Source organism: Filicampus tigris, chromosome 1 (genome assembly GCF_054856515.1).
Source record: "Filicampus tigris isolate MCC_2025a chromosome 1, RoL_Ftig_1.0, whole genome shotgun sequence".
NCBI lineage: Eukaryota > Metazoa > Chordata > Actinopteri > Syngnathiformes > Syngnathidae > Filicampus > Filicampus tigris.
The window spans coordinates 37,064,252-37,091,073 of record NC_141217.1 but is presented as its reverse complement, the minus strand read 5'-3'; the positions used below and the strand labels follow the sequence as shown (position 1 = coordinate 37,091,073).

The 26,822-nt window shown below is 48.0% G+C and overlaps 1 protein-coding gene across 5 annotated transcripts in view; it reads right to left on the bottom strand.

Annotated features, from left to right (window-relative positions):
- Nucleotides 1–26,822, bottom strand: part of camta1a (calmodulin binding transcription activator 1a) — a 297,075-nt gene that overhangs the window by 30,597 nt on the left and 239,656 nt on the right. For 4 of the 5 annotated variants that reach the window (XM_086037916.1, XM_086037898.1, XM_086037908.1 and 1 more), the window contains exons 7-8: nucleotides 7,007–7,160; nucleotides 2,035–2,175 (exon numbers count right to left, since the gene is read on the bottom strand). In XM_086037916.1, the coding sequence (XP_085894042.1) occupies nucleotides 2,035–2,175; nucleotides 7,007–7,160 (295 nt within the window). The remainder of the gene's footprint in view (nucleotides 1–2,034; nucleotides 2,176–7,006; nucleotides 7,161–26,822) is intronic. The other variant, XM_086037934.1, reaches the window with a different exon arrangement.

The window sequence follows — 26,822 nt, the reverse complement described above, 5'->3', positions numbered from 1 at the left end:
CTACTGTATACTAGGATGTGAAACTTACTACTGTATATCAAGTACCCCGACAGTACTACATTTCATGGCACCTTTTCTGCCACTGATCTAGCCTTTGACAAACCAACAGCAACAAACATCATCTATTCCAGAAGTGCGCATTCCGTCTGACTGTTGGACCGTTCCGTCTGTCCGTCACTGACCGACGGCCATTTTGCTGACGTTAGACGGGAAACTTAATAAAAAGACGGACTAAGCACAGACAGAAGTGGATTTTCATCCGTCAGTCTAATCATCACTAAAGTCCGAACGGACCTCACAGTCCATCATTGACGGACGTCAGTTTTGCTGATGAGGGACAGAAGTGCGACCCCGTTCTGTCTTGCGTGCGTTGTTATGATGCCATGCTTCATTGAGTCAACTGCATTGACCGTATATGTACAGCAGGTGGCGGTATGCACCAAAGAGAGAGTCATGAGATAGTCTGGCTGAGACCACCAACTATTTAATGAGCTAAGGCAGGGGTGCTCAATCCCAGTCCTCAAGAGCCCCTGCCCAGCCTTTTTTCCATCTGTCCCTACCTGAACACACTTGATACAAATGATCACAATTGTTATCAGGCTTGTGCAAAGCTTGGTGATGAGCGGATCAAGAAGAAGAAGAAGAAGAAGAAGAAGAAGAAGAAGCAGAAGAAGCAGAAAAAGAAAAAGATGTAAAAAAAGAAGAAGAAGATGAATTAGGAGAAGAAGATGATGATTTAGAAGAAAAAACATTCATTTATTGTCATGGCAACTTTATTTCCGTTTGCACAAGGAGTAGGAAGCATTTCAATCCACCTGGATTGTACCTTTGGCAACAATGTGACACGGGATTCTAGTTAAGGTAAGCAAAACTTTAAATTAAAACTTTTAAGAGTGAAGGGCTCTCACTTAACCGTTCAATAGATTGGCAAATAAGTGTAGGCTGTGTGAAATGTCAAATGTATGTGGATATAAAGTCACCATCACAAGTACATTCAACTCATTCCTCACTATATTGCGGTTCACTTTTTCCGGCATCAGTTCATTGTGGATTTTTTAAAATCACATATCACAGATTATTTGCCAAATAGAGGGAGTTTGCTGTGATTATTTTTCCACACTGACTTTTATTGCAGACTCACACAGCAATAAGAGCGAGCCAGAAGGAAATAGTGTGAAAAGACAGAATGTCCAAAGTCTGGGATCATTTCACAAACTCACACACAACTGCACGCCTGGCAAACATTGTTTGCGAACTGAATATAGCCCATCACCGCTTGTTAGAACAAACTGTATTCCATAACTGGTGGTTCAAGTAGAAGGAGAACAGAAACAACCGGCAGTGTGCTTTCAATTGTTTTTTTGAACAAAATGTAGCCAACACAAGCGCATTTTAGCCGACCAGTTGACAGCCTGAACTGACCCCATCACTAAAGCCACCGGCCAACTGTACATAGCCGTTCGCTCACTGCCATGTCACTCAACAGACCAGGCCTGCCTTTCAGCGGCAACAACCACATGTGACAGATGCGACAGTGTAAAATGTGAGGATTGGGACCTCAAGTGGACAAACATAATAACTGCACCTCACATGCATAATCATCGCAACCATGGTCTGGAACGTTAACGCCTGCCATAAGCGAGGGATTGCCACTGTAAAGCTCATTTGGCCATTTTCACAGACACTTCCTTAGTTGTGCATTTTTATCCCCTCCGTCAAGCGTTCTTGTTTTTCTAGGATATACAGTAGTGGGGATTTGTGTCCAAACCATCTCTTAACATTTCACCATGACTCTAATCCCTCATTTTGAAAGTGTAGCATCGTATGTTTGAAATGGAGAAAGAAACATGTATAGTTTTGATGCAAAATATCAGACTCTTACACAAATAGAGACACTCAATTTCACACCGAATCGAAACGCAATAAACGGCGACCGCATTCTCTAATCTAGCAAATATAAAGAAAAGGATCCTTGAGCTGTATTGCCGCTCGCCCCTTGAGAACAAGCTCATCCCCACTCACTAAAGCCCTTACCCAGCGTGCCCGTGCAGAGGCAGTTGTGAGTCCGGGGAGGTGGCTTAGTTTGGTGGCTGTCCAGTATCTGCTGCACTAGCTGCTCCACTGAGAAGCCAGAGCTGCTGTTCCCGTTGCTGCAAGTCCACTTGATGCCATGAACTGCCGGGAGAGAGGAGGAGGAGACACACACGTCAGACCACCAGCCACGCCATCCCCCCGCCCCACCCACTGCCCCCCTACCGGCTACCTGACAAGAGCAATGTTGGTCACGCGACACCTCACGGCGATTGCCGCTTTGGCCCGGAGGCAAACGGACCACTCTCGGGCCTGCTGTCCCTCTCTCGCGCTTCCCATCACACTCAAGACAACAACAAAGAAAAAATGTTGCGTCTTCTTCCCTGCGATTGGCTGTTCCTGACCAACAATTCGCCTTGTCGTTCTCCTGCACCTCTCCTTGTCAAAGTTGCCTTTTCTTTCCCCACATGCTATTTGTGTGCTCTCAGTGAGAGCTGCTCAAAGGGAGAGCAAGCCCACGCCTTCCGCGCGCTGCCGTTACCCTGCCCCAATTCTCCACTCTGACGACAGGGGAAGCTTCCGGGATGAAACGCCACCCGGATGATGCTGCACTCCACCAACAGACAGAGACTTCCTCCTAGCGAGCTCAGTCAGACAGCCGAATACTCTAATCATACCTCATCGCTCTACTTGCCAAGCAGCCTAAATGTCGTCTTATCAGATGGATATCTCTTCGAGTGGCTGGAAATAGATACTGTTTATTAGACTGCTGAAGAAAGGGGGGAAAAAAAGGCAGATTTTTGGAGCAGAGCACATTCATCATCATCCATCAAACTAAATTGAGCACCATATTTCACTTTATTGTTTGTTGAAGCATGCAAGAAAGATGGGTACAGAATGTGGACAAGAGCAAGTAGACAGTAAAGGTAAAGAAAGGCTCTGGAAGGAAAGTGCTCAGATAGAAGGGAAAAGACCAGATGCAGTGCCTATTGTATATAGTTTTTTGTGTGTAATTTATTGCTTGTACTTGTTATATTATTGCTATTTTGTTGTTGTAATGTAAAGTGCTTTGTTACAGCTTTAGCTGTTGTGAAATACGCTGTATAAAGCTATAAAGTTATATTGTATTGTATTGCATTCAGTTGTGGTGGATTCACTCTATTGCAGATTTTTATTCGTGACCGTAACTTAATCTATTGCAGTTTTACCTCTCTATTTCGTGGGGTTTCTTGCTATTTTTCTTCCATCTAAGTCAAATTGGTTACAATTGTCACTTTTGCTTTTGGAAGGGTAATTTGTTTTTCAAAAACCAAGACCATGAATATTAGACAGCTCTTGGCCCCAAAAATCCCTGTTCCCTCATCGTGGGGTGTTCGGAAATACGCTCCGAACATGCTGCTTCACTCAGACCGCGGAAGTTGATTGTTTGTCTTCTTTAAAAGAAGACGCTTTCAATACTTTGTGCATCCGCCCTAATTTCTGAACGCAGCCTATAATCAGCATCTTTGCATTTAGTCTACATTTTGTGTTTTAAAATTTACCTTTACGCGCGTTCAGAAGGGTGGAACTGCGGGGGGCGCGGGAGGGTATCGTAATGGCTTAAGTGTATGACGACGCTGTTTGAAAGATGGTTTGGGGATATTTTTACACTCTAGAGATGTCCCAAACAAGGACATACTTAGCAGAGAAGGGATAAGGTTTACGTGGCGCCTCTATTAAAGCTACAACCCGGAAGTGGAAGTCCTTCATTCTCCTCCTAAAATCGCATTGCATTATTTTGCAATAATTATATTATTGTCAAGTAACGCAAAAAGAAATTGAAAACGTATCGCGTTATAACGCAAAAGTTTTGCAATAAAACGCAATAGTATAACGTTATAACGCAATATTAAATATTCTCGTGATGTCCCCTGGCTAAATGCTATCTTGGGTGACAGGTGAACAGTTGTCAATCCACTCACGATACTCCCAGCCGCTAAGTGGATGTGAATAGGAAATTAGCCAGCTAATGAGCTTGAAATAATGTTTAGGAATTATGAAACCTCTGCCTCTCTCCCACGGCGTCATGCGCAGCCGCATTTTTAAAACATTTTTGGGGGGGGGGGTGGAATGTACAGATGGAACGTACATGACATTCAGTTGTAGAGAGGTGGGACAATGACATCCCCGTTCCACCAAAGTAGCTGTGAGGCTCCACAGCGGTTTCGGGATGTATTCAGTCTGGGAGCCACACATCGACACAACACTGAAATGATTGTTTTAAAAATCCAATTGAACAATTTAATGTGGATGCTCCCTCAGGGCCTTTACCTCCACACGTTAAGAATGTCTCCACTTTTCTCACATTCGGGTAATAGTCAAGTGAGCACCTGGTTTTAATCAGAAAATCTGTATTCGTCAACGCAATTAATCGTCGAGCCCCAATCACGTGTGCCGTGCTGCTCCTCGATTTTCCGCCAAAAATGACAGCACCTGGGCTTGTAGTCCGGATCTCAATAGCAACAACATGAAAGGCAGCAAAACACAAGCCAATCACTTCGGCGTCCCGACGAGCACATCACAGCACCCGCGTGAAAAACTGCAGGGAACACACATGGCAACAACAGGTTGCCACTCTTCACTATGGCATCAGCTTGCCTTGTTTTCTTCTTCCCTTACCCGCTGTGTCTCTGCAGCCTGGAGAAGAGCCTTCTGTCTGTCTGTCTGTCTGAGTATTTGTTAAAGGCGCTCAAGCGCTATCTGTCAGCAGGCTGGGGGCAAGGCTGCGGAGAGAGCAGGAGCTGCGTGTTTATGGCATGAGAGCAGAGGAGTGAATCAAGCTGGCTGCCTTGTCTATACAAGTGTAGCGTGACTGAGTAATGACGCCAATCTTTTGGGCTTCTCCTCACTCTCTTGACTTGTTATGCTTCTCATCCAGCACCAGAGGGTGTGAGGGCGGCCCAGGTCACGCAAGGACACCTTGCACAGTGCTCGAGTTGCAACTTGCTCTGCCTTAGTGCTTGGGCAAGCGAATGCGTCCTTGCATTGGGCCAGAGCCAGCTCAACCCTCTCATACATTGCCCATTTCACTTTTTTAAGGCTGTCAAATTGGGAAGGTGCCAATACTACACTGAAAAAGACAGGGAAGAGCGAGACAGGAGAGGGCAATCGCGCTGTTCTGGGGAAATAGCTGTGACATTCGACTAGGGGCTCATGTGCGAGGGGAAAAGCCATTTTTGAGAAATGCACATAGCGTGAAACTAAATTCATGGTTCAAGACGTTGCGATGCACTGTAGTCTGTACTATCGAGTTTTCTGAAACTGAATAAAGATGCTTTTGGCTACGTCTGGATAAGAGGAGGGAAATGTCGTCCGCTAACTTATCGGCAGCGCCTCTGTGGAATCAGATTAAGAAAATAATGACCGACACACATGATATGAGATGATCATGTTCCCGCACGAGGCAAAACTGCTCACTGAGCCCGCATTTGCATTTTTCAAATGATGTCATATATGAGTGAGATACATTTTTATGGCTTCAAGCCCTTTTTTTGAATTGAATGTACCTGCACATTCTTGGAAGAAGAACCCGTAACCATCATACAGTCAGGACAATCCACTGTACTATGTGAAAAGGCCTTTCAAAACATCTTGACAAACAGTATCAACATGCGGAATATGTTTCTTGCTTTAACGTTTTGACACAGCTTGCTTTTGGTGCAGGTGCACCAAATAAATTGTGAGGGGAAACTGAGCTAATAGGCTTGTCCCACCTCATTTCAACAAATCATGTCCTGGTGCTACCAGAGACAACCACTAGATGACAATGTTGCTCCATCACAGAGCTAACTAAAGCACGCCATTAAAGAAGGTTAGAAAGGAAAGAAAAGATAAAAAGCACACAGACAGAAAGCATGAGTGTTTTTTTTTTCTCCTTCTTCTTTTTTTTTTTTTTTTTTTTTTTTGCACTTTATGGATCCCTTTCGTGCAGCCCGGTAGCTAGAAGGCGCCACCCTCTTTGTCCCAACAACTCCCAAAGTTAATGACTTAACGCATTACTGCAAATGGTGCTTGGTTTTACATTAAGTCACAGATGTAATGAACACTGTAGGCCATTGTTGCTCGGCGGCTTTATGTCCTATAAGTGACAGGAAGCGGAGCAGTGAGGAGGATAATGATGTAGACGAAAGCTCGGTGATGATACCTGTCAGTGCGCGGCGAGCAGGGGCGAGTGCCTTTAAGGCTCCTCTTTAGCTGGACACAGCACTAATAATTGGCTATTGCAAGTCATCACCCTGCCATCCCATGCTCGCTTCCCTTAAATCACAGACGGCTTGTTATGGCCATGTATACTGATGCCTGGAAGATTGAGCACGTTGTACAAAGTCCCAATTTGACCATTACCATCATCTGAAAGACCCTGACCTTTTCCACAACATCACCTCAGTCTTTAGGAAGGCCCAGAGATGCATAAAAAACACATCTAGCGTCTAACAGAACATCTGTAAAGATGAGAACAACATCCATCAATCCAATGGGGGGTGGGGGTGGGGGGGGGGGGGGTGGTGCGTGCGTGTGGCTGAGTGGGAGGGGTGCTTCCCGGGGAATCAGACATTGCTGCTCCCACACGCTAACACGACTCAATAGACATTGCGACGTCCTCCCGTGCCTTGACGCACGTGTACAGGAAGGAGGGGCGCTCTTGGGCCGAGCCAGCGCCGTTGGACGGGCCGCCCTTTGACCCGCGACTTGAAAATGACCCCGGGAAGGCGACACGCTCATAGTCCAAGACGGAAACGTCAGTGGGCGGAGATGCTCTCTGACTGAGGTGCTCAGGGCACTTAGTGTACAAAGGTAGCAATCAGCTAATAGGAGCAGACACCGGCGCCGCAGACCAAATAAATCTCTCTCCGCCTTGCAATGAGCATTTCAGAGCAGAGCGTTTGCTATTAAAAGCTGCACATGGAATTTTCTGAATGGAGCACAAAACACTCACACATGGGTTTGAGCTGGCCGATCAGCTCCTCCTTGGTCCATTTGGCCCACTCCTTCTTGTCCGTATTGATGGAACACAGGATTGGACCGCACGGTTTGCCACAATCCTCAATGGCTGGCACGTTCAAGTAGTGGACGAGCACAATGTCAGGATTCTGTGGGGAGAACAGAGGTGAGATTATGCGTCGTGTCAGCTGCGCGGGGAACACGCTCGATGCTCTTCAGGATGCTACAGCAAAGAGTGCAAGTGACACATGGACATGGTTGCGGCTCAGCTGTGAGTGCTTTCACCGCTCTGAAAGGCGCCGGCTGCTTCATGAGAAGTCAAACTAGAAACAGCACATATACAAACGATACAAAAACCAATCTGCAATAATCTCATCCATCTCTATGTGCCTGGCCATGCGTCTGTCAACACCGACCTGTCCCCATGCATGCGTGTACGCGATTTGCCTTTGTGTACTCGTGTGACATTGATGGCATTTGATCAAATCCTCCCACGTGCTTGAGTTGACACGTTGCCCTAAATGGGTGCCAAACTCAAACGTTTGCAACGAGCCTTTTCTTACCAGGTTTCCTCTGCAAATCAATCGGCTGCCAAGTTGAGCTAATAGATGAACATGACATTACTAGACCCAGTGCATGGCGGCTTGTCAATAGAGGACAGCAATGATATGCAGAGTTGGGCATTCCGTCTATGTGACGGACCAGTCTGTCTATCCGCCTATGACGGACGCCCGTTATGCAGGCCATAAACGATAGATGGATTAAGCATAATTGGAAGCCCATTATTTTCCGTCCATATATATCTATATCTATATCTATATATATATATATATATATATATATATATATATATATATATATATATATATATATATATACACACACACACACAAGTCAACTCAAATTGTAATTTATCGCGTTAAAATATTTGACGCATTTATCCCACTTAGAAGTGCACATTGAGCAGCAGAGCAGACGCGTGTCGCTCGTGGGAGTATAAAGAAGCATTTTGAAAGAAGAGGGCAGGTTTAAATCTCAGAAATGTGAATAAATTGGTTTGCCTCAGCGACTGAGGATGAGTAGAGAAGAGGGCTGTCTTGTTTTGTGTTAGTAAAGTCAGTTTAAGAGGAGGAACACGCGACGCGCTCACACCACCAAAGCTTCTCTATCTATCTCTATCTCATGACGATTTGTTGTTGTAATAACAGAAAATACTTTACATATGAGCAGTATGTTGAATGTATAGCTCCGTCTTGTGTCTTTTATCTTTCCATTCCATCAACAATTCGCAGTAAAATATGGCATATTTTGGAGATCAATTACGATCAATTATTTTTTAAGATGGGATTAACTCAATTAATATTTTTAGTTGTTTGACAGCCCTAATATATATGTATATTTATATATATATATATATATATATATATGTATATAAATGTGTATATACACAAAAGTATACACACACGCACGCACACCCCCCCCACACACACAGCCCCACACACACAGACACACTCACATTATACTATACTCGAGCAGCTGTCAATGATTTGACTCCTATAAAACTCAGTTCTCTCCAAGCACAGTATGCCCATACTGTACTTGATGCCAACCACTATTAAATCAGCCAAACATAAAAAGTACTACAGATAGGAACAAATAAAAAATACAGAATCCATCAATCGTTACACTTGCAGCTAAACAAGACACAAGAAAGAGCCAAGAGGCTGATCGAGAAAAATGCAACGACAACGTGTGTGCGACTGCAGGTTGAAGCTTCATCAGTACTAAGTGGCAAATAAATCAAGGCGCGGCTACAGTAGGTCTGTGCGCCCTCTCGCCATGTGTATACCATTAATCAGGGGAGCAGACACCCCCGCTCCGTCTCGCGTTCTCCCCTTTCATCAGACAGGGGTACGGCTGAGGGCGAGCGGGCCCAGAAAAACAATTACTTGCGTGAAAACGAAGCCCAAATATACAAACAAGTGTCGCGCTCTCTGATGACCTCGCGTTAGCAGAGAGGGCGGCACGTCAGCAGTGCGCTCCCTCCCTGCTTTGCTTGTCTCCTGTCACTGATGCGGACACAATGCAATGGCGGCGGCCCGCTTGGGATGCAGATGGCCCAGGGCGGCGAGCCGTGCTCCCAGATGGCCCCGGCAGCTGCACCGACGGCAAAGCCGTGTCCTCCATCTTTACACGGGAAAGCAGAAAGGTGCGACACGAGCGCGTGTAAGTAGCTTGACGATGTAAGGGTGACAATCGTCCACAGCTAAAAGAGCATGTGGTGATTTTGCAGCTCATTCAAAGCCCTGTAAAGTGTGTGCGTGACACGTGCCGGCAGAGCTGGGCATACCGCCGAAATAACGGATCGGTCCGCCTATCCACCTCTGACAGATGCCCATTTTATAGGCGATGGGAAACTTTAACAAATGGCCGGACCAAGCATATACGGAAGCCCATTTTTTCCCGTCCTTCTAATCGTCTATTTTCACGTTGAGGCTAATGGAAGCCCGTTTAAAATGATAGTCGGACTGGCCTATAGGCAATTACGATTTGGTCCGGCCGGACAAAATGGCGGATAAACTGACGTCGGAAGTGTACCCCGGCTGTAGGCGATAAACGGGCAGCAAATGTTTAGTCAAATGCCCAGCTCTGCGTGTTTAGGTGCGCGCTACTCGAAATGTCTTGTAGAGCAAGAGGGCAGGTTGACCCGCAATCTTGTTTTCCTTCTTTCACACTTGTTATGACGAGCAACGGCCTCCCAACCGGTGCACACCACCCCATAGCAATAGTCCGCTGATAGTGTAGTGGTACACACGCCTGAGTTGTGTGCGGGCAGCGTGGGATCGATTCCCGCTCAGTGACAGTGTCTATGTGTGCCCTGCGACTGGCTGGCGACCAGTTCGGGGTGTAGTCTGCCTTCGCCCATTGACGGCTGGGATAGGCTCCAGCAACTCCCCGCGACCCTGTATAGGATAAGCGGTTTGGAAGATGACATGACATGACACCCCATAGCATTCAGGAAGAGAAGAGAGAAACCAAATCAACCCAATGAAAATGTAAAGTGCCACATAAATCCATCAAGATGGTGATTTCATTTAATTTCCTACAGGCTGATTTCCTTTTTCACCATGCAATATCACAACCTCGACAAAAGGGTAGGAAAAGGCTGAGGAGTAACTTCTCCCCCCGGATACTCTTTTCCAGAGAAAATGAGATCTCATTACCTTATTGATTAATTGTATAACGTGGACTTTGGGTTGTTATTGTGCGTGTTTTTTTTGGGGGGGGGCTTTTCACTTCCCAGACAGTTGCCCCGGTTCAACTCAGCGTCGGGTGGAAGCAAATGCTCAGATGCCTGCTGGCTTCGTGTCTTAATGCGCACGTTTTGTATGATTCGATGGTTCAAGTCTAATAATAAACACACGGCGGCGCGACGAGCTCCGTGAACATGTGCGCCGACCATTAAAGCCTCTTTTTTACACGCGTGTTTGTGCGAGCGTCTCCAGACAGTGTTTGCGTTCGTGTTATTGCGCCTCCCTCGAACAGATGGATAGATGTTCAGCTAATTGCGAGTCGAGTCTTGGGGAGTCAGCCGCAGGGGCGCGAGCGAGACCCGCTGAGTGGGCGGGGGAGCGCCTTCGCATAAATCGAACACACTAAGGCGAACGTTGCCACCATTCACGCTTGTAGCTGGCAAGAGAGACGTCTGAAAGAAGTTGATGTGCAATAACAAGCGCACCTTTGCAAGTAGGCACATGCGAGATATCGCCATCGCAACCAGTGAATGAAGGTGATGCTGTAGCCAGGCAACAACTTTTCTCTGGCGCCCACGCACTCGCAGGCAGCCGCCTGCAATCCATCAGTGGCCGCCTACCTTGTCCTCGGGTCACAAAACCTTGTTCTACTCCACTAGACAAGGAAGAAAGGAAACAAGGGAGGAGGGAAGGAAGGACGCTAGGAAGGACGGACGGAGGAAGTTTGGCTAATGAAGACGAGGATGGCGGCAAAGTCCCGCGGCTAAAATGACCTCGTAGTGTGCAGCGGAAAAGACGAAGAGTGGAATCTGTTGTGTGAAGCTGGTCAAGTGAATGCGTCCGCCGTCCCGTGAAGCCTGCGTGATCCCAGCAGCCGAAGCGCCTGTCTTGGAACACCTCCACGAAAACCAGCAAACAACTTGCCGTAGCTAAACAAGCCAGCAGCCGAGTTGGAGTCACACGAATGGCCAGCTGAAACAAATCAAAAAGGGGGTGGAGTCTGCATCTGCTTTGGCTTTGAGAAGCCACACGCGTGTGATAAGATCGCCATGAACATGAAAGGGTCTTGATTGAGAGGGGATGCTTCACGGAAGCCAGAAAAACCGAAGGGGGGGGGGGGTGTACTGTGGGATACCTTGTTGTCCTCTGATAAAACATCCCACAAAGAGGAAGAATTGGGCCTTCAAAGGCTGCCAAAGTGGAGGAAACAGTCGAGTAGACATGGCCTGCTTCGCTTGAAGGTGGAACGAGGCAACGGAGGGAAGGAGGCAGCGAGTAGACGGCCGCGCTTTGAACTCCGAGGTCACTGGGAGATTCCTTTCAATGAAGAAAATATCCCCAAAATGGGAGCCCTCCATTGTTTTGTCACAAACATTCGGCATCAAGGCACGAACAGAGAGGCGAGGCGCATGTGCTGCCGTGCCTCTACACGGAATTCCAAATCCGGTGTGAAGGAGTGTCTGGAGGCACGCGTCTGCACGTTTGGCGATACGCGTGGCCAACGAGCACAATGAATGCAGAGCGAGTGAGTGCATACATGCATATTTATGCATGTGAGAATTTGCGGGTTTGCGCCGTTGTGCGGCGGCACGTCACTCCCGCGCGGGCGCTTCGCCTTGCCTGCCGAGCGCACAGCATGCGAGGCGGTGACGGCGGCGTGGCGATGGATCCCGCCGGGTATGCCGCTCATTAGGGAGCCTTCTGGCCTCCGGCACCAAAGGTTGCTCACTTGAACAGTGCGCCCCTCCACAGCTTTGCCGCTCATTACAAGGTCAACGGCTTGAGCCATTCCGAGGGCATCCGCAAGACGTCCTGCTTGTGCTCTGAACCCTCATCACCCGCCTCCCTGCCAACGGCTGCGCTTCGGAGAGCGGGAGCGGCTGGCAAGCGCCCAGCCTCACATGAGCAGATACACAGACGTAAATAAAAGCTCATGCCCAGCCTCCAAACAAGACAGCAAATAGCCCGAAGCTCCTGTCTGGGTAGCAGAGCGATCTATAATGTGAATCGGATTCAGCCTAATTAGCGTATCTTGAGTAGCGCCTCAGCTCCCAAATCCATGCCTCCCTTTCCCTCGTTACTGCTCAAATGTTGCAGCGTGCAGGTCGGCAGCCCATCCAGGCTGAACTTGAACGGCCTCGGTCTCGCGTCTGAAAAAAAGACGACTAGCTGAGCAGATGGCACGGTAGGCGATCCTGATTTAAGGGACGGTCAGACTCCACCTCTCGAGCTCGGCTACCTTGTGTACTGGTGCGGGGATATAAAAGGCACACACTGGAACTTTTGAGGAACAGGAAGAGGCCAGCATGTTGGAGTGTGTTTGAGAGGAAGCCAGGGGCTGGGGCCTGTGATGTTTAATTCAGGAGCACATAATCACTTCCATGGAGTTGAGAGCGGGGCTTTAAATAACTCAGCTTAGAGGGGCACAACCGCTCCACTCTGAGTGGGGCAATGAAACTCGGAGCATGTGTGTGTGTGCGCGCGCGCGTTTGTGCAGATACCGAAAGCGAGTGCGTTTTGCTTTCCTCGGCGCCTGTGAGAGCGTCTTCCCCTATTTGTGTGTGTGGCTCCTCCCCTGCTTTGAAACACTTGATGTGTGCGGCGCATGACAGAGAAGGGAGGCGAGTTTGTTGCTGTGCCAAGCGCCTCCCTGCGTGCATTCGAATAAACGTGCAAAAGGCCAGCGCTGCTGAGCCTGAATATGGAGGAGCACGCCTGATGCCAAGCGGGCAAGCGCTAAGTCAGGCGCTAAGCCGGCCAGTGAGGCATTGGAGTCCCTTTTCGCGGCCACAACGAAAGCCACCGTTTACAGCCACAATTCTACCCACCATCAGTCGCGCTGGTCCCAAGTGAGCCGCTGTGCTGCTCGGGGGCAGGCAGAGAAAAGTCCATCAGGAGCCCACGCCCACGCTATAATGGCCTCGGCTGTGCCCGTGGCGCTGATCCTAATATTCACTGGACGGCAAAGGGAGCCCTCTCAAACACTGCGAGGAGTTTCACCATGCCTTCTCTCTTCATGGGCCTTTCTTGCTTTTCTCCTCCTCTTTTGTCTTAGCCTCACAATAACCGACCCCCCCCCCCCCCCCCGGTTTTCTCCTAGTCTTTTCCCCTCGCCTGTTTGTTCATTTCCATCTCTTTCTCCCCGGGAACGGTGCCATTCATTTGTAGGTGAAAAACACAGCGAATGCCTTTCTACTCCATCACTTGTGCTCTCAGTCATGTTCATATCAACGGCGGGTCGGATTTGTTCGCGCGCGGCGGCTTCCTCCTCGTGCCAGTCGATGAGGCGCGCTATCTATGTGCCTCCGCCTGTGTCTGTGGGCGACGAAGGACTTCATAGGAGTTGCCAGAGGGGGGAAGAGAGATGCGCCCGGCGCATTTGGAAACAAGGAGTCACAGTGAGGACTGCTGTGTGTCCAAGTCGACCGTTATCTGCCTCTGCAATGGCCCGCTGAACAACAATAGCGTCAACAAAAACCGACTGAGGTTGCAACAAAAAAAAGACGCCCAGTCAAGCAGAAATGCACATAGAGAGGTGCGTGCACAACACGCACACACATCATACATTAAATGACAGCAGCGTTGGCTTCAGGACTGTTGCGACTCTCAGTGACTGAGAAGGGCTCATTATTATTACTGGGATGAACACGGGAGCCCCGTTTCAAAAAACGTCTTACATGCACATGCAAACGGCATGCAAATGGTGTCCAGTGTCAGCTCCTGGGTAAAAAGAAAACAAAACAAAAGCGATGAAACGGTTTCCTAGCAACATGTTGTATGCGTAGGGCCATGTGAAAAAATGAAAAAAAAAAAGGGACTGTGCTTGTGTATGACAGAATGAAAGCGCACGTTTGTGATAAACAATGCGTATTAGAGAAAGATGGAGGGCTTTATGGGGTGAAGAAAGGACTATCCAGAGATAAGACGTCATGAATAGCTTATGGGCAGATAATGAAGAGAGCGAGCGAGCGAGCGAGCGAGGGAGAAAAGGCACCAGCAGAAATCGGATGAACCGATTGACAAATATGGCATTTCCTCCAGCTCTCTGTGGGGGCACCATTGACTGTCGGCTGATTCACTGAGCAGGTCCGCTGACAATTAAAGTCACGGGAACAGCATGTCAAATCACAGCTCGGAGAGGGATCGTCGTGGGAATAAATCAGCACCATAGACACGCTTATTACAAACACCAAGCAGTGCTGCAGGCCAGCTGGCTGATGTGCAAGAGCCAAAGCAGAGGTTCGGAGTTGAAACGTAACGCTGGGTTGCCGCTAGTTTCAGATGAAGAAGAAGAAAAAAAATAAAATACGGCGCGGAATCAGGTGAGCAGGGGCTGGTAAAATTGCTGCTCTGTACAAAGAGAACTAGCAAGATCTCTGGGACTCTTTTGGTTTTTTTTATTTTTGCATCATTGCTACAAAGTCCCCTATCGAATGATTCAAGAAGAGGATGATGTTACGTTTTCTTGATTTCAACATGAGCAAGTGTGTGAAATGCAACCAGCGAGCCGACGTGTCATCGTATGCACGCGTGTTTGCCTGCTTGTGTGTTGAAGTGCATGTTTGGCACATGCAAAATTGCGAGGTGGCAAAAAAAAACAAACAAACAAAAAAAAAGCAAACTATCTCCATCCAGCAGCTGCCACAAAGACATCCCAAAACAAGTGTGGGACTGCGACAGAGACGGAGCGAGCGCAGCCTCCTGCTTGTGTAATAGGAAATTAATTGAGACCATCAATATGGTATTAATCATTCAGGCCCAGGTGCTGAGGTGGCACTTTGCTGGCTGTTCGTCTATTGGCAGTGCTCACACACACTCACAGCAGAAAAGTTGTACTGTAAGCGCTGTTTTGCATGAGTGGAACAAAGTGAAGAATGACAAATGAGAAAAAACTCGGCTGTGTTTTTTGGAAACGGTGGGACACCTCTTTGGCGTCATTTTGGACTCCCTCAAAACGTATTGCGCAAGATGGTCGAATATGAAATGTGTCAGGTAAATGTGTGGCAATATTAATCAACTGCTGTGGAAGCCACGTACGTTCCTTGTAACGGCTAATCCGTTGTGAGGCAGAGCAGCACAAGGCCTGGAGTGCCGTTTTAATCAGCCAGCCGAGACGCAAACTGCAGCAACTACATTAAGCCGTTAAGCGCGCCACGTCTCAAAATTGTTGAAGGTGTCTCACCGAGATCAACGCGTCCTCCCATGAATAATGCATCACGCAAACCTGACTCACAATGGCAAATGTGGGTGTGTGTACAAAAGTGTGCGTGAGGGGAACAGCTGTGGCATTGCGGTGACTCTGTTTGACCGCGCGATGCACCCGCCACCGAATCCAGAGCGACACTACGGCACGCCCTCGCCACCTGCCGTCTCCCCGGTTGCGCTGGTGGGCAGTTCAGTATTAAAGCGGAAGTCAACCCAAACGTATTTTTTGGAGGAATATGTTCTATGCAAGCCCACTAGTTGAAACACAGCATTTTGATTAATATTGTGTTTGTGGAATATGAGTTAAGCAGCAAAATCCACCCGTTTTTAGCCATCTCTGGGGGCGGCCATTTTGTCACTTCTGTCGACTGAAAATGACATCACACACCCCCAGGGCTCAGATAATGACCAATCATGGCTCAGATTCAGAAAACAAGTGAGCCTTAATTGGTGGTTGTCTGAGCCCTGAGCAACTGTTATGTCATTTTCAGTCGACAGAAGTGACAAAATGGCCGCCCCCTGAGATGGGTAAAAACGGGTGAATTTTGCAGCTTAACTCATATTTCATATTAATCACAATGTCTTTTTCCAACTAGTGGGCCTGCATTGAACATTCTTGAAAAAAATATGTTTGGGTTGACTTACGCTTTAAGGATCTGCCGATACGGCGCAGATTGGTTTGGATGCAAAGGCAAATACGATTGACAAAGCTTGGAGTCGGATGGAAGGCAAGCCCAAGGACTGCGCATGTGCGCGGGGAGGCGTCTGAGAGGACACAAGCGCAACCGAAGGACCAATTGCGCAACATGTCAAGAGTCCCATCATGAACAGCTGATTCATATTGTGTGGGAAAAACACAAGTTGGAGAAAGAAGGGGAAGGAGGCTCACGATAGCAGCGAGAGAGCAAGACGTAATGCAATCATGCTAACAGTGCTCACATGCACACAGCAGCATCGCAATTCTAAATTCTAATCAGCAGTAAGGGAAGTCAACAGCAAGCGTGTTTGTGTTTGATTTGCTTTTCCCGACAACGGCACGGCTCTGGCGTGCGATGATGTTTGGATGACTCATTCAGACCTTTTGTTAGTCGCTCCTCTCAACAACTGTGCACATGATTGACTAGCAGCATGGAGTGGTTTTTTTGTTGTTCCATTGAAAGCCAAATGTTCACACTGACGTAACGTTCGCAGGAAAGCGATGAAATGTTCCTAACTGCTTCAGAATATGTATGACTTTGATGCACCTTCTGTTGTTGGCAAACTCTCTCTGGAAGAAAAAGGATTAAACTAATGTATAGTGACTTTTATTTGTGACATCCTCCCATTTGTGGTATATAAGAAGCCTTTCGTCCCTAAGTACAAATTCTTATCAGTGGCTCTTTGGAAACAGAATGGACAGGGAAAGACGCCATTCAGCCCCCCCCCCCCCCAAACACCTCTGTCTGATCACAAAAGGGTCCTAATCACCAAGGACACAACGGTCGTCCTCTTTGTTCTCATTTCCACTTACGGCATGATTTCTTCTGGTTTTCCGACCTACTTCGCCCTTGCGAACTTGCAGGGATGGCAACGGCGAATCCATGTCTTTGTCTCGTAGTTGCACTATTGGCCTTTTTCAGTTCTAGACATTTCAAGTGATCGAGCGGTCGTCTCCCAAGCCAGAGGTTGTGGTTAGGCTCCCCGGCCCTTGTGACCATGTGGAAGTGTTCTTGAGCACGACAATGGACCCCCAGTTGCCGCTGATGCTGCGTCATCAGGAGGTCAGTGTGAAGCGCTCAGAGTGCCTTGTAAGTGGAAAAGCGCGATACAACCATTGACTCGCGATTGTAAATAAAACCGAAGTGGGGATTATGATGTTTACACAGGTTCCTTAAACAAATGATCCACACACAATCCTGTTTCGATGTACAGAGTGATGATTTCAGACCCAGGTTAACATCATTTGCATTCGTCTTAAAACATGGTACCCGGCCCACAGGTTTGAGTTCTCTGTGATGCCGTCAGACGCCTCTGAGTACGACCAAGCGATAGTCCAAATCTTTTATTCCCTCTGATATCAGACTGTTGAATGCTGGCAGCGGTCATTTTTTTGCATTGACCTTTTATAACAATTGCTCTTATTCTTGCCTATTTAGTATTTATGATCTTATCGACCTCTTGTTCTTCTTCTTCTTATTCCTACGTGTGATTTGTCACATAACACGCCGGGCCATGTCTGTGTGATTGTGTTCTGTGAACTGCAAAGGAATTGCCCTTTTAGGGATCAATAAAGGGTCTGAATCGGAATCGTCTGCATTCATCTCGTCTTGGACACGTATCAATGCTTCATTGAGTAACCTCAATATACCTGGCAGAATGTAAAAGTCTCTCTTTACCGTGTTTACTTTCTTAAGCTTGGACATGTCAAAAATAAGGCTTTTTGTGACAGACAGTGTTTTAGTTGAGCAAAGTCCCCACAGCAACTGTGTCTGCAGGCAGCAAGATAACAAAACATCCTCCAAAACCAACATAAACCCCGGCCAATTAGGAACAGCATGCATCATCTACAATAATGACACTCTGCCTTATTTCAGGGGCTTCATCCCCGTTATCTAATTGCCTGGCTTTTATTTCTTTAATAAACTAATGAATGTGGCTGGCTTGGAATCATACAGACGGCATTAACTTTAAATCCCAAACTGCATCAGAAGAGCAGAATCATTTGCGGGAGAAATAATTACAGGGCAGAGGAGCAGGCATCAATCGTGGCACACCGACAGCGCCCTCGCTGGAAACTACCTCACCCGCAAGCCAAAGCTCCATTAGGTATTGTCTGGGGCCTACAGGCTAATTTGTTTGCATCAATAATACATTCAAAGGATTTATCTAACTTGCAAATGAGCGTGCATTTACTGGTCCAAGAGGCAGGGAAGACGAGCAGGCAGTGAGAGAGGTGCCGCCAAAGTCTAGAACAGCTGGATCAGCCGATGCGGCGCGTGGGGAACCAGAAGGCGAGTTTGCATCGAGGGAGATCAGGACTTTACACATTTGGGATCTGCCTGGACACCCGCCAGAGTTAACGTGGGGCAGTGACCGGTCAAGGAGCCGGTGAGCAAATGTTGGAAAGACACAAATGAATTGAGAGAAAGACATGAAGTCGAGAGCACCTCACAGTCACAGCACGATGCTCTGAATATTTTCTCGTCCTGGGCCAGGCGACAAAATGAACGTGAGTGTCCCTCGGACAAATGGGAAGACTCAAATACACCAAATGTGATCTCTGGGAGATGAAGGTTGCCGGGAAATTGAGGCTTATCAAGTGTGAGTTGGTTGGAGAGAGAGAGACGGAAGAGGAAAGGAGGAAGCCAGGCCATGAACATATGCTAGCGCCCCGTGCCAAGCCCCATTGGCTGGGGCGAGTCACACATACGCTGCACCGCTGCCGCGCTTGCCACTCCAAGCCTCTCCAACATCAACACCATGGCACCACTTAGTCGAACAAATCCGGAGGGATACATTTGGAAAGAGACCAGGTCGTCCCTGGATCGGCGCTGCCGGCCGGGGTCTACGATTGCAGGCACGCATTCGTTGACAAGTGGCCATTTGGAACGCCCGTAGTATCACGACCCCAACCCCACGCCAGTCTGTCAAATCAAGTCAGAAGAATTCTCTCTTTTAGGTCTCTGACAATAACTTCAACAAGTGATCAGTGGCGAATGTTCATCATTTCCTAACGCGGCATTTCAGACTGGCAGTCTGGAGGCTCTAATTCAGTTTCCATGCTGGAACATTTTATTAGTGTCATACTTGAATTCACAAAAAGCCCTTGCATACTAATGTCTTCATACAAGACTTAATATGATTATTGAGCAATATAATATATGTATGAAATATTTTGTGTAATAAGACTCGAAACGCTCGAACTGCTGCGGGGCAACGGAGATGTCGCTGCATTGAATTTTACTGTGGCGCTCGAGGAAAAGAAGGACAGAGAGGTGGGGGGAGGGAGGGAGGGGGACAAGGGGTTAGGGAGTAGAGTGGAATGGGGGAGATTTGGGGCGGGGGGGGGACTGGATGGCTTTAGAACATCTCTGACATGGCTCCTGACTGGGAGGGAAAGCAAGAAATAGTGACAAAACTCCCAAACAATAAGGACGTCAACAGCACCCTTTTCTATTGTTCACTAAGACACGATTACAAGCATAAAGCCGAACAATCCCACAAACAACAGAATGAGCCGAGAGACACAAAACGTGTTTGCTTTTATTATATGCAGTCATTGAACAGGTAGCAGTCGAGGAGCTGCACTTGGGGTGGGTGTACGATTCCACCGCATCATCACGGGAGGCGTTTTAATAGTCAAATTCCGGAAGGAGCTCTCACAATCGTGCAGTGCAGTGTCTACCACAAACTTATAGGGGAAGTCAACCCAAACATATTTTGTTTAGGAATGTGATCCCAGCAGGAATTCTGATTAATATTGCATTTGTGGAATATGAGTTGAGCAGCAAAATCCACCCATTTTAGCCATCTCAGATGGCGGCCATTTTGTCACATCTGTCGACTGGTAAATAACATCACAACTGCTCAGGGCTCAGATAATGACCAATCACGGCTCAGCTTCGGAAAACAGGTCAGCCGTGATTGGTCGTGAGCCCTGAGCAGTTGTGATGTCATTTCCAGTCGGCAGAAGTGACAGAATAGCCGCCCCCAGAGATGGCTAAAAACGGGTGGATTAACTCTTATTCCACAAACGCAATATTTATCAGAATGCCTTGTTCCAACCAGGGGGCTTGCATATTACATATTCTTGAAAAAATATATATTTGGGTTGACATCCACTTTAAGAGTGACGACAACAAAAGCATGTAGAATAACAACAAACAATCGATTCTTCTCCGGCATCGAACCGCCGTGACTGTTCTGTGCGAACGACTGGGGTCAGTATCGTCACGTTTACACTGCATATCCTTTCTATCAACGGCTGCCGGTGCGTACCTGCACAGGCAAGGGATGGCAAGGGCGCCGAGGAGGCAAAAATCAATACGATAGCTCGCCGCTAAGCAAAAAGCCAACCGAAATCAGCTGGAGTTTGCAGCTTGTTCCGTATACTCGAAAGCTTCATCTGGTGGTGAATTGCTGTACTAATGCACAAAAAACACCATGAATGTTTCAGGCGGAGAGAAATAGCAGCGTCATGTTGGGAACAGCAAGAGCAATGAGGGTGGAAAAAAAACAACTCCCACAAGGCCAGAACTGGCGCACTTCTCTTTCCAAGGTGCAGAGAGGTATCTCCGGACCGTTCAGATCACTCGTTGCATATGCATCACAGTGCTACAATGACAAAGGCCCTTGAATACGTTCTCTAAAAATAGCAACTTGGAAGCAGGAAACAGGACCAAGGCTATTATTATGACACACACGCTTCGTCCCAGCAAGGAAAGGGCCGAGCCTAATGATTTTCCTGGCGCAGGCAATTAAAAAACTATTTGTCACCTGCCAGGCTTCGTATGACGTTGGGGCAGAGGAGCAAAGAGTCGGCCCACATGCACGCATCGTGCCGCCCGCAGTGTCCACAAGAAGCACGTGCGCAGACCCATCACAGGAAGCAAAGCGAGCGGGGATAATAAGACGGACGGCTGGAGAGAGAAGTAACTCGGCCAGTAGGGGGGCGTCAAAGGCTGATTTATCCAGACAGGTTAATACCAGGCCAGACAAGCGCCCCAGACGGCACACTGCCATCAGGAAGTCATGTAATATTTAGAATGCTGTCAATGGAAGCCATTGTGGTGGCGCTGGCCTCGTGGCGAAGACGAGACGCGATTCCCACCTGGTCGCGCCCCCCAGGAGGAGAAGAGGAAGAAGCACGGACGGAATCTTTATGCTCATCTCTCTTTGGGGCGCTTCGGCATCTTCCTCTTGGCCCAATTGCCGCAAACTCCCGCACAGGACCAACGAGATACAATTAAGGAATGGGAGCGATAGCTTTATTCACAAGTCACTGAAAAAAAAAAAAAAATCTTTTTAATATACTTGAATCACCCCCCAGCTCTCCTTTGGTTCACATTAGGTCATATTTTCTACTGGAAACATGGGAGTAGCCATATTTCTATATACAGTACCGGTATATACTCCCCCCCCCCCCCCCTCGTTGAGCTCTCCCTTGTTGGAGTGTGAGAAGAAAGAGAGGCCCCTCAATCTTCTGTGGACTGCATGGTGGTGAGAAGGGTCCATGGAGAGCATGCACGGGCTGACTCCTGACTTCCGCTACCTGAAAGAAAATGTACTCTGATGTGTTCTGGGGGAATGTTGGATTTTTGGGGACATGTGGACAACCGATATCCAATTTAGTGGCGGAAGTAAATAATGTTTGGACAAGTGTTACGCTTTGTGTGCATTTGAGATTTCCTTCCAGATCCAAGCACACTCTCCTCGGCTGCTGCAATTTACAAGGCAGCTCATTAACGTCTGGTGATTTGCTCCAGCTCATCTGAAGCCAATGATTTCAACTTGTGCAGCTAATCCCCCACCTCCAAAGCCCTCCTGGCATTTCACATTTGCCTTGTCATGCTCCACCTCCACAATTCCCATCGCAAAGTCTTCTGAGGTTGGCTTAGGTTTTGAGATGTCCGGAGGAGCAAATGGGGAAAAAAAGAGCAAAGCCAACAAACTGAAGGCTGTGTGTTCAACATGACATGTATCCAGATGAGAAAAAAAAAAAAGACTAAAAGATGTCTGCGCTGGCACCGAGGGCTCGACGTGCCCTTGTAGTTATTCCTTCACTATCCCCCGCTGAGCGCGAATGATGAAAAAAAACTCGCAGATGAAGGGATCGCGAGTAAAATCCCGCCGTGGGGTGCGGGGGGGGGGGGTGCAGAAGACTAAAAAAGTGAAAATATATGCGAGGCTAAATTGGATGTTCCAAACACATTGTGACAAACAGATGTTATTCTTCCTGAAATACCACCGAGTCAAGCGGAACTTCACTTCCACTTCCACTTGGTCTGATACCAACTTACAACCTTCATCCTTCCACCACAGAGGAATACGACCAGATAGCAGCCTCAGATTTCGACGATGTAAATTGCCAATTAGAGAAATTGCAATCAGAGCTGACCTGGTGGACGTTGAGGAGCGCTCGTGTCTGGTTCCGAGCAAATTGAGATCGATGTGGCACTGAAGGCAAAGCGGATGAGTGGCAGCTTCCACCCCGACTCATGGCCGGCGCTCTCATCCCCCTCTCCTGCCTTATCGTTGCCTCCATGACACATCCATGTGATGGTGCCACACTGTCAGCCCTCATCCACAGCTAATTGGAGCTCAGAGGAGCAATCAGGGTAGGACAAATCGGACAGTTGTGGTCATTAGCTGTGACCAGTGTTCTCTGGGAAGCGGGGCGACGCTTGCACGCTTCTGTCATCACGCCCGAGCCTACGCGCTGACACGGCCAATCTGCGCCTTGACATGAGAAGGGCCACAGACATTGGCAGAGAGGCGCACACACACGCCAAGTTTGGAGCCACTGAGCTCCTCACGCACGCACAGCAGATGAACAAAAAACAGGCTGGACTGGTCACAGTTTGTGTGCTACTTTGATTCAACGGACATGGCAGGATTTCATCAAAGTGCGGCATCAAAGAAGGCTCACAGTTGGTTCCAAGCCGGTCTTTATTTTGGTCACTCCAATGTGCAGAACAACACGAACCAAGCATCCAGTATGGCTTTTTAGCCCCGTTGAACTTTTTAGGTGAGTGTTTTCCAAACTTTTTTAGAGCATTTGATGGTTCTGCCTTTGTCACTGGCCGAGCTCGATGAACAATTATAGGCCTCTAATTAAATAACAAAGATTTTCAGACGAGTTCAAGCGAAATTGGATCATTTCCTGAGGCACTGCTGACCTCGTTCGCAACGGCCACTGCTTCACGTATTCCTTATCGCGCAAAGGAACATTACTTGTGTGCGACATCAAGAATATTTTTTTAAAAAAATGCAGCGCCTCTGAGGCGTAGCTTATCTTGGGAAAGAAGAAAGAACACAAACTGTTGTCCTTAATTTGATGCCACGATTTCTGCGTGGCTGACGCAGCCATTTTGCCTTTTCTGTGGAACACAATTCAGGTGAGTGCTTGGCGTTTCTAAATTGTACAGTGGCAAACGGAAGTCGAGCGTGTCGCTCGGTTTGAACGTTTACCCGGTGAGAGCTTGCAGCATCAGCGGGATCAGTTATTTACTGCTCTGGGCTGGCCGCTGAAATAACAGCTGCAGTGGTAGAGTGACATGTAAAATATCGGCGTCAATAAGAGTCTTGGAAGGTACAAAATGTAAACAAGTCGATGGCGACTCCCTCTGAAAGTGGGCCGCGAGATTGCGGCGCGGGATGAATGTCAATTTGGCTCGCTGGCCGAGCTTTAACCTTTCAGGAGAACTGAATTATTGAAGAGGCCCATACCTGTTGTGGGCCTTTGCTTCCCCATCTGGGCTCACACTGCTTTGGGCAGGGCCACGCACGCCACTTTGGCCGCAGTGTGGAAATGGTGAGACAAATGCAGCGGGGGATTTGTGATAATTGGCTGGGCCGGTGAGCTCGGCGACGGCGGCATAGAAAAGGTCGCGAGCGCCGAGGAACAGCTCATCCCTCGCTCATTGTTTTTGGAGAAAGGGCTCCGGCGGGGGCTATTAATTAAGCACCCGAGTAACCTTCAATTTGTTTGGAGGTCAGGAGCCTCGGCATTGCCGCTTTGGGCCGTAGCGTGCTCGGCAGACCCGCCCGAGGAAAAGTCGCATCGGGGTGGGCCGAAGGTTTGAAAGTCAGAGGCAGTCTTTTTGGCGGCCGCACACAACGAGCGGCGCCGGATGACTCGATGATCTTGGAAAGAAAGTCCCAGCACTTTTGTCCGCCCCGTGTCCGTACTGTAAGCGGGAACTGCTGGCGTTCCCTCGCCCGGTGCTGTCGCGCACAATACCGCCAGCCACCGGCATCAATTTGATATACGGCAGATCTGATCTCATTCTCTGTTGAAGTGCATTTCCATCTGATACAAACAACAGCCTGCACCGCTAAAGGCAATTATGTTTCTAGTGCTCGTTTGCCCCGAGGTTGCAGACAGCCAGTCAACACCTCGCCAGTTTTTCCTACCTCGCAAGCCTCTCAGGTGAAATCAACTCAACGGGTCCCGGCGCTCATCCATGATTCATCTCGGTGAAATATTCATTATGTAGCCTTGCATCGTTTGGACATATCTGATGTGAATCATCTGCGACTGACAGCCTCTCTCTGTCATCACACATCACCCGAGCCGGTCCGGCACTTGCCTCCCGATGCTCAGCGAAACGGAGCTGAAGGAATACACAATTCTTGTACACAGAAAAGAATACATCTGCCTGCCTTCAGGTAGTCTTCAGGCGTGTCGGCAACGGGCCCAGGGCGGCCACTATCGCCTCGGTCACAGGTGTGTGACAGAGCCCCACGATAAAAGGTTTCTCATTTCTATTATCTTAAGACGCCGTGACATCGACAGGTGAAGCGACAATACATCGCTCAGGCAGGACAAGGAAAAGGAGAAGTGGAGCACACGCATATGGCGCCACTGCAGTCGAGTCCCGCTTTCCATCACTTATCCTGCTTCTTTTCCAATTAGGTGACCTTTGCGTTAATACCTAAATGAAAAGCTTGACTACCGTCTAATGGCGCCGGAGTGATGACAGGGACAACGGCGAGGACACATTTTCCGACATAACACCGGTTCAAGCGGTTCCAAAGTCATTATAGTCACGGGGGATAATGTCATAAGAGCAATGGAACTGCGGTGAATACTGATATTAATAATGCATTCCTGAGCGACAGGAGCACGGTGGCCTGAGCCGAGAGAGGCGCGAGGGAGGAAGCGATAGCTGCGAAGAAACAAGGTCGTCAGCGTTCCCTCCTGCCTTGGAAGTCATTTCATTATCTCATCCCTCTCGCCTCTCCAAAGTGGCAAAGGCAGGAGGAGCTATTGACCCCGCTCCGAGTCAGAGGCGGGCGGCAGGACAAATGAAGTTTCCCCTCAGACCCCCCTCCGTATTAATATCATAATTATCCCCACCTCTGTGCCCCCGCCAGCCAGCGCAAACGCCGCTGTCTTCCTTGATGGAGAGGTGCAAGCGTGGAATTACATTCGATTAGCTCCAAACAAAAGAGGCGAGGGAATCAATCAGTGTCACCGGCATGCTTCCTCGCTCGCGTCATCGCGACTCTTCCAGGTACGCCTTCAACGCCTCTTCCACCGGCTTTTACATTGTAGCTGACCTAACGTGCGCCACTTTGCAGAAACACCACCAAAATATCCATGATACCTCATCGCGGGGGGACTCATTCTGCTGGAAAATATTCCAGTTCAAAACAGAATAAATTGTCTTTTTTTTTTTTTTTTTTTGCTCCGTTCTTGCTCTTGTGATAACACAAGCTTTGGTCCGCATGAGAGCAATTTTCAATCTCACTAATGATTTCTGCCATAATTGCACTAGACTGTGTGCAAATCACAAAGCCAAAATAGATACTCGACTGATAAAAAGGCTCTGATTTCATTTCATCAAGCCTTTTAATATATTTTTATGGAGGCAAAGGGGACAAGATAAGTCATGACATAACGCGCACTATTAATTTACTCATATCTATTTGAATAGATAGTTTAGCAGTATTATAATAAACCGCTCCATCATCAGTCATGACCCTTTCTTTGGATTTGATTTCCGTGAGTGTGCAATGTTTACCACGGTCAATAACGGCAGCAAGTATCAAGTGATTCATTGTGCCGGATGACAGCGAGGTGCCTGGAAGGCGCATGTGTCATCACAACATCAAGTCCAATTGAAGTGATTGTTTGCAACCTCCGATAATTGCAGCGATGACGACCGATGTCTCTTGCGTCGTCAACGGGGACTTTTTTTCACCGCAAGTGTCTGATGCCTTGGAGAGGTGAGAGCTGTGCGGTCGAGCAAATTGGGAGGTGAAAAGCACCAAATAAAATGCATGGAGTGAGAGAAGGCCACCCTTGCAGCCTCAGGCTCATTACACAGTCTTTTGCTGGCCCACTCTATAAAGAGTGGATCAAAAGGTACGCACACACCCACAAACTCTATCCCCGAAACACCTTTCACTGCTCAGTTCTTTGTCCCACAATATCTCCATGATGTGGATATAAATGGGATATGTTGGCGATGCAGTATGAACGATTATCCCCGGTCTACACGTTCGGACTGCTCGATTATGAAAAAAAATAGTAATCGTGATTATTATGGTAATAATTGAAATCACGATTATTCAAATGATCATTTATTTTTGGGGGTACAAAACAAAATGTTTAATCGTAAAAAAATACAAAGACAAATAAATGTA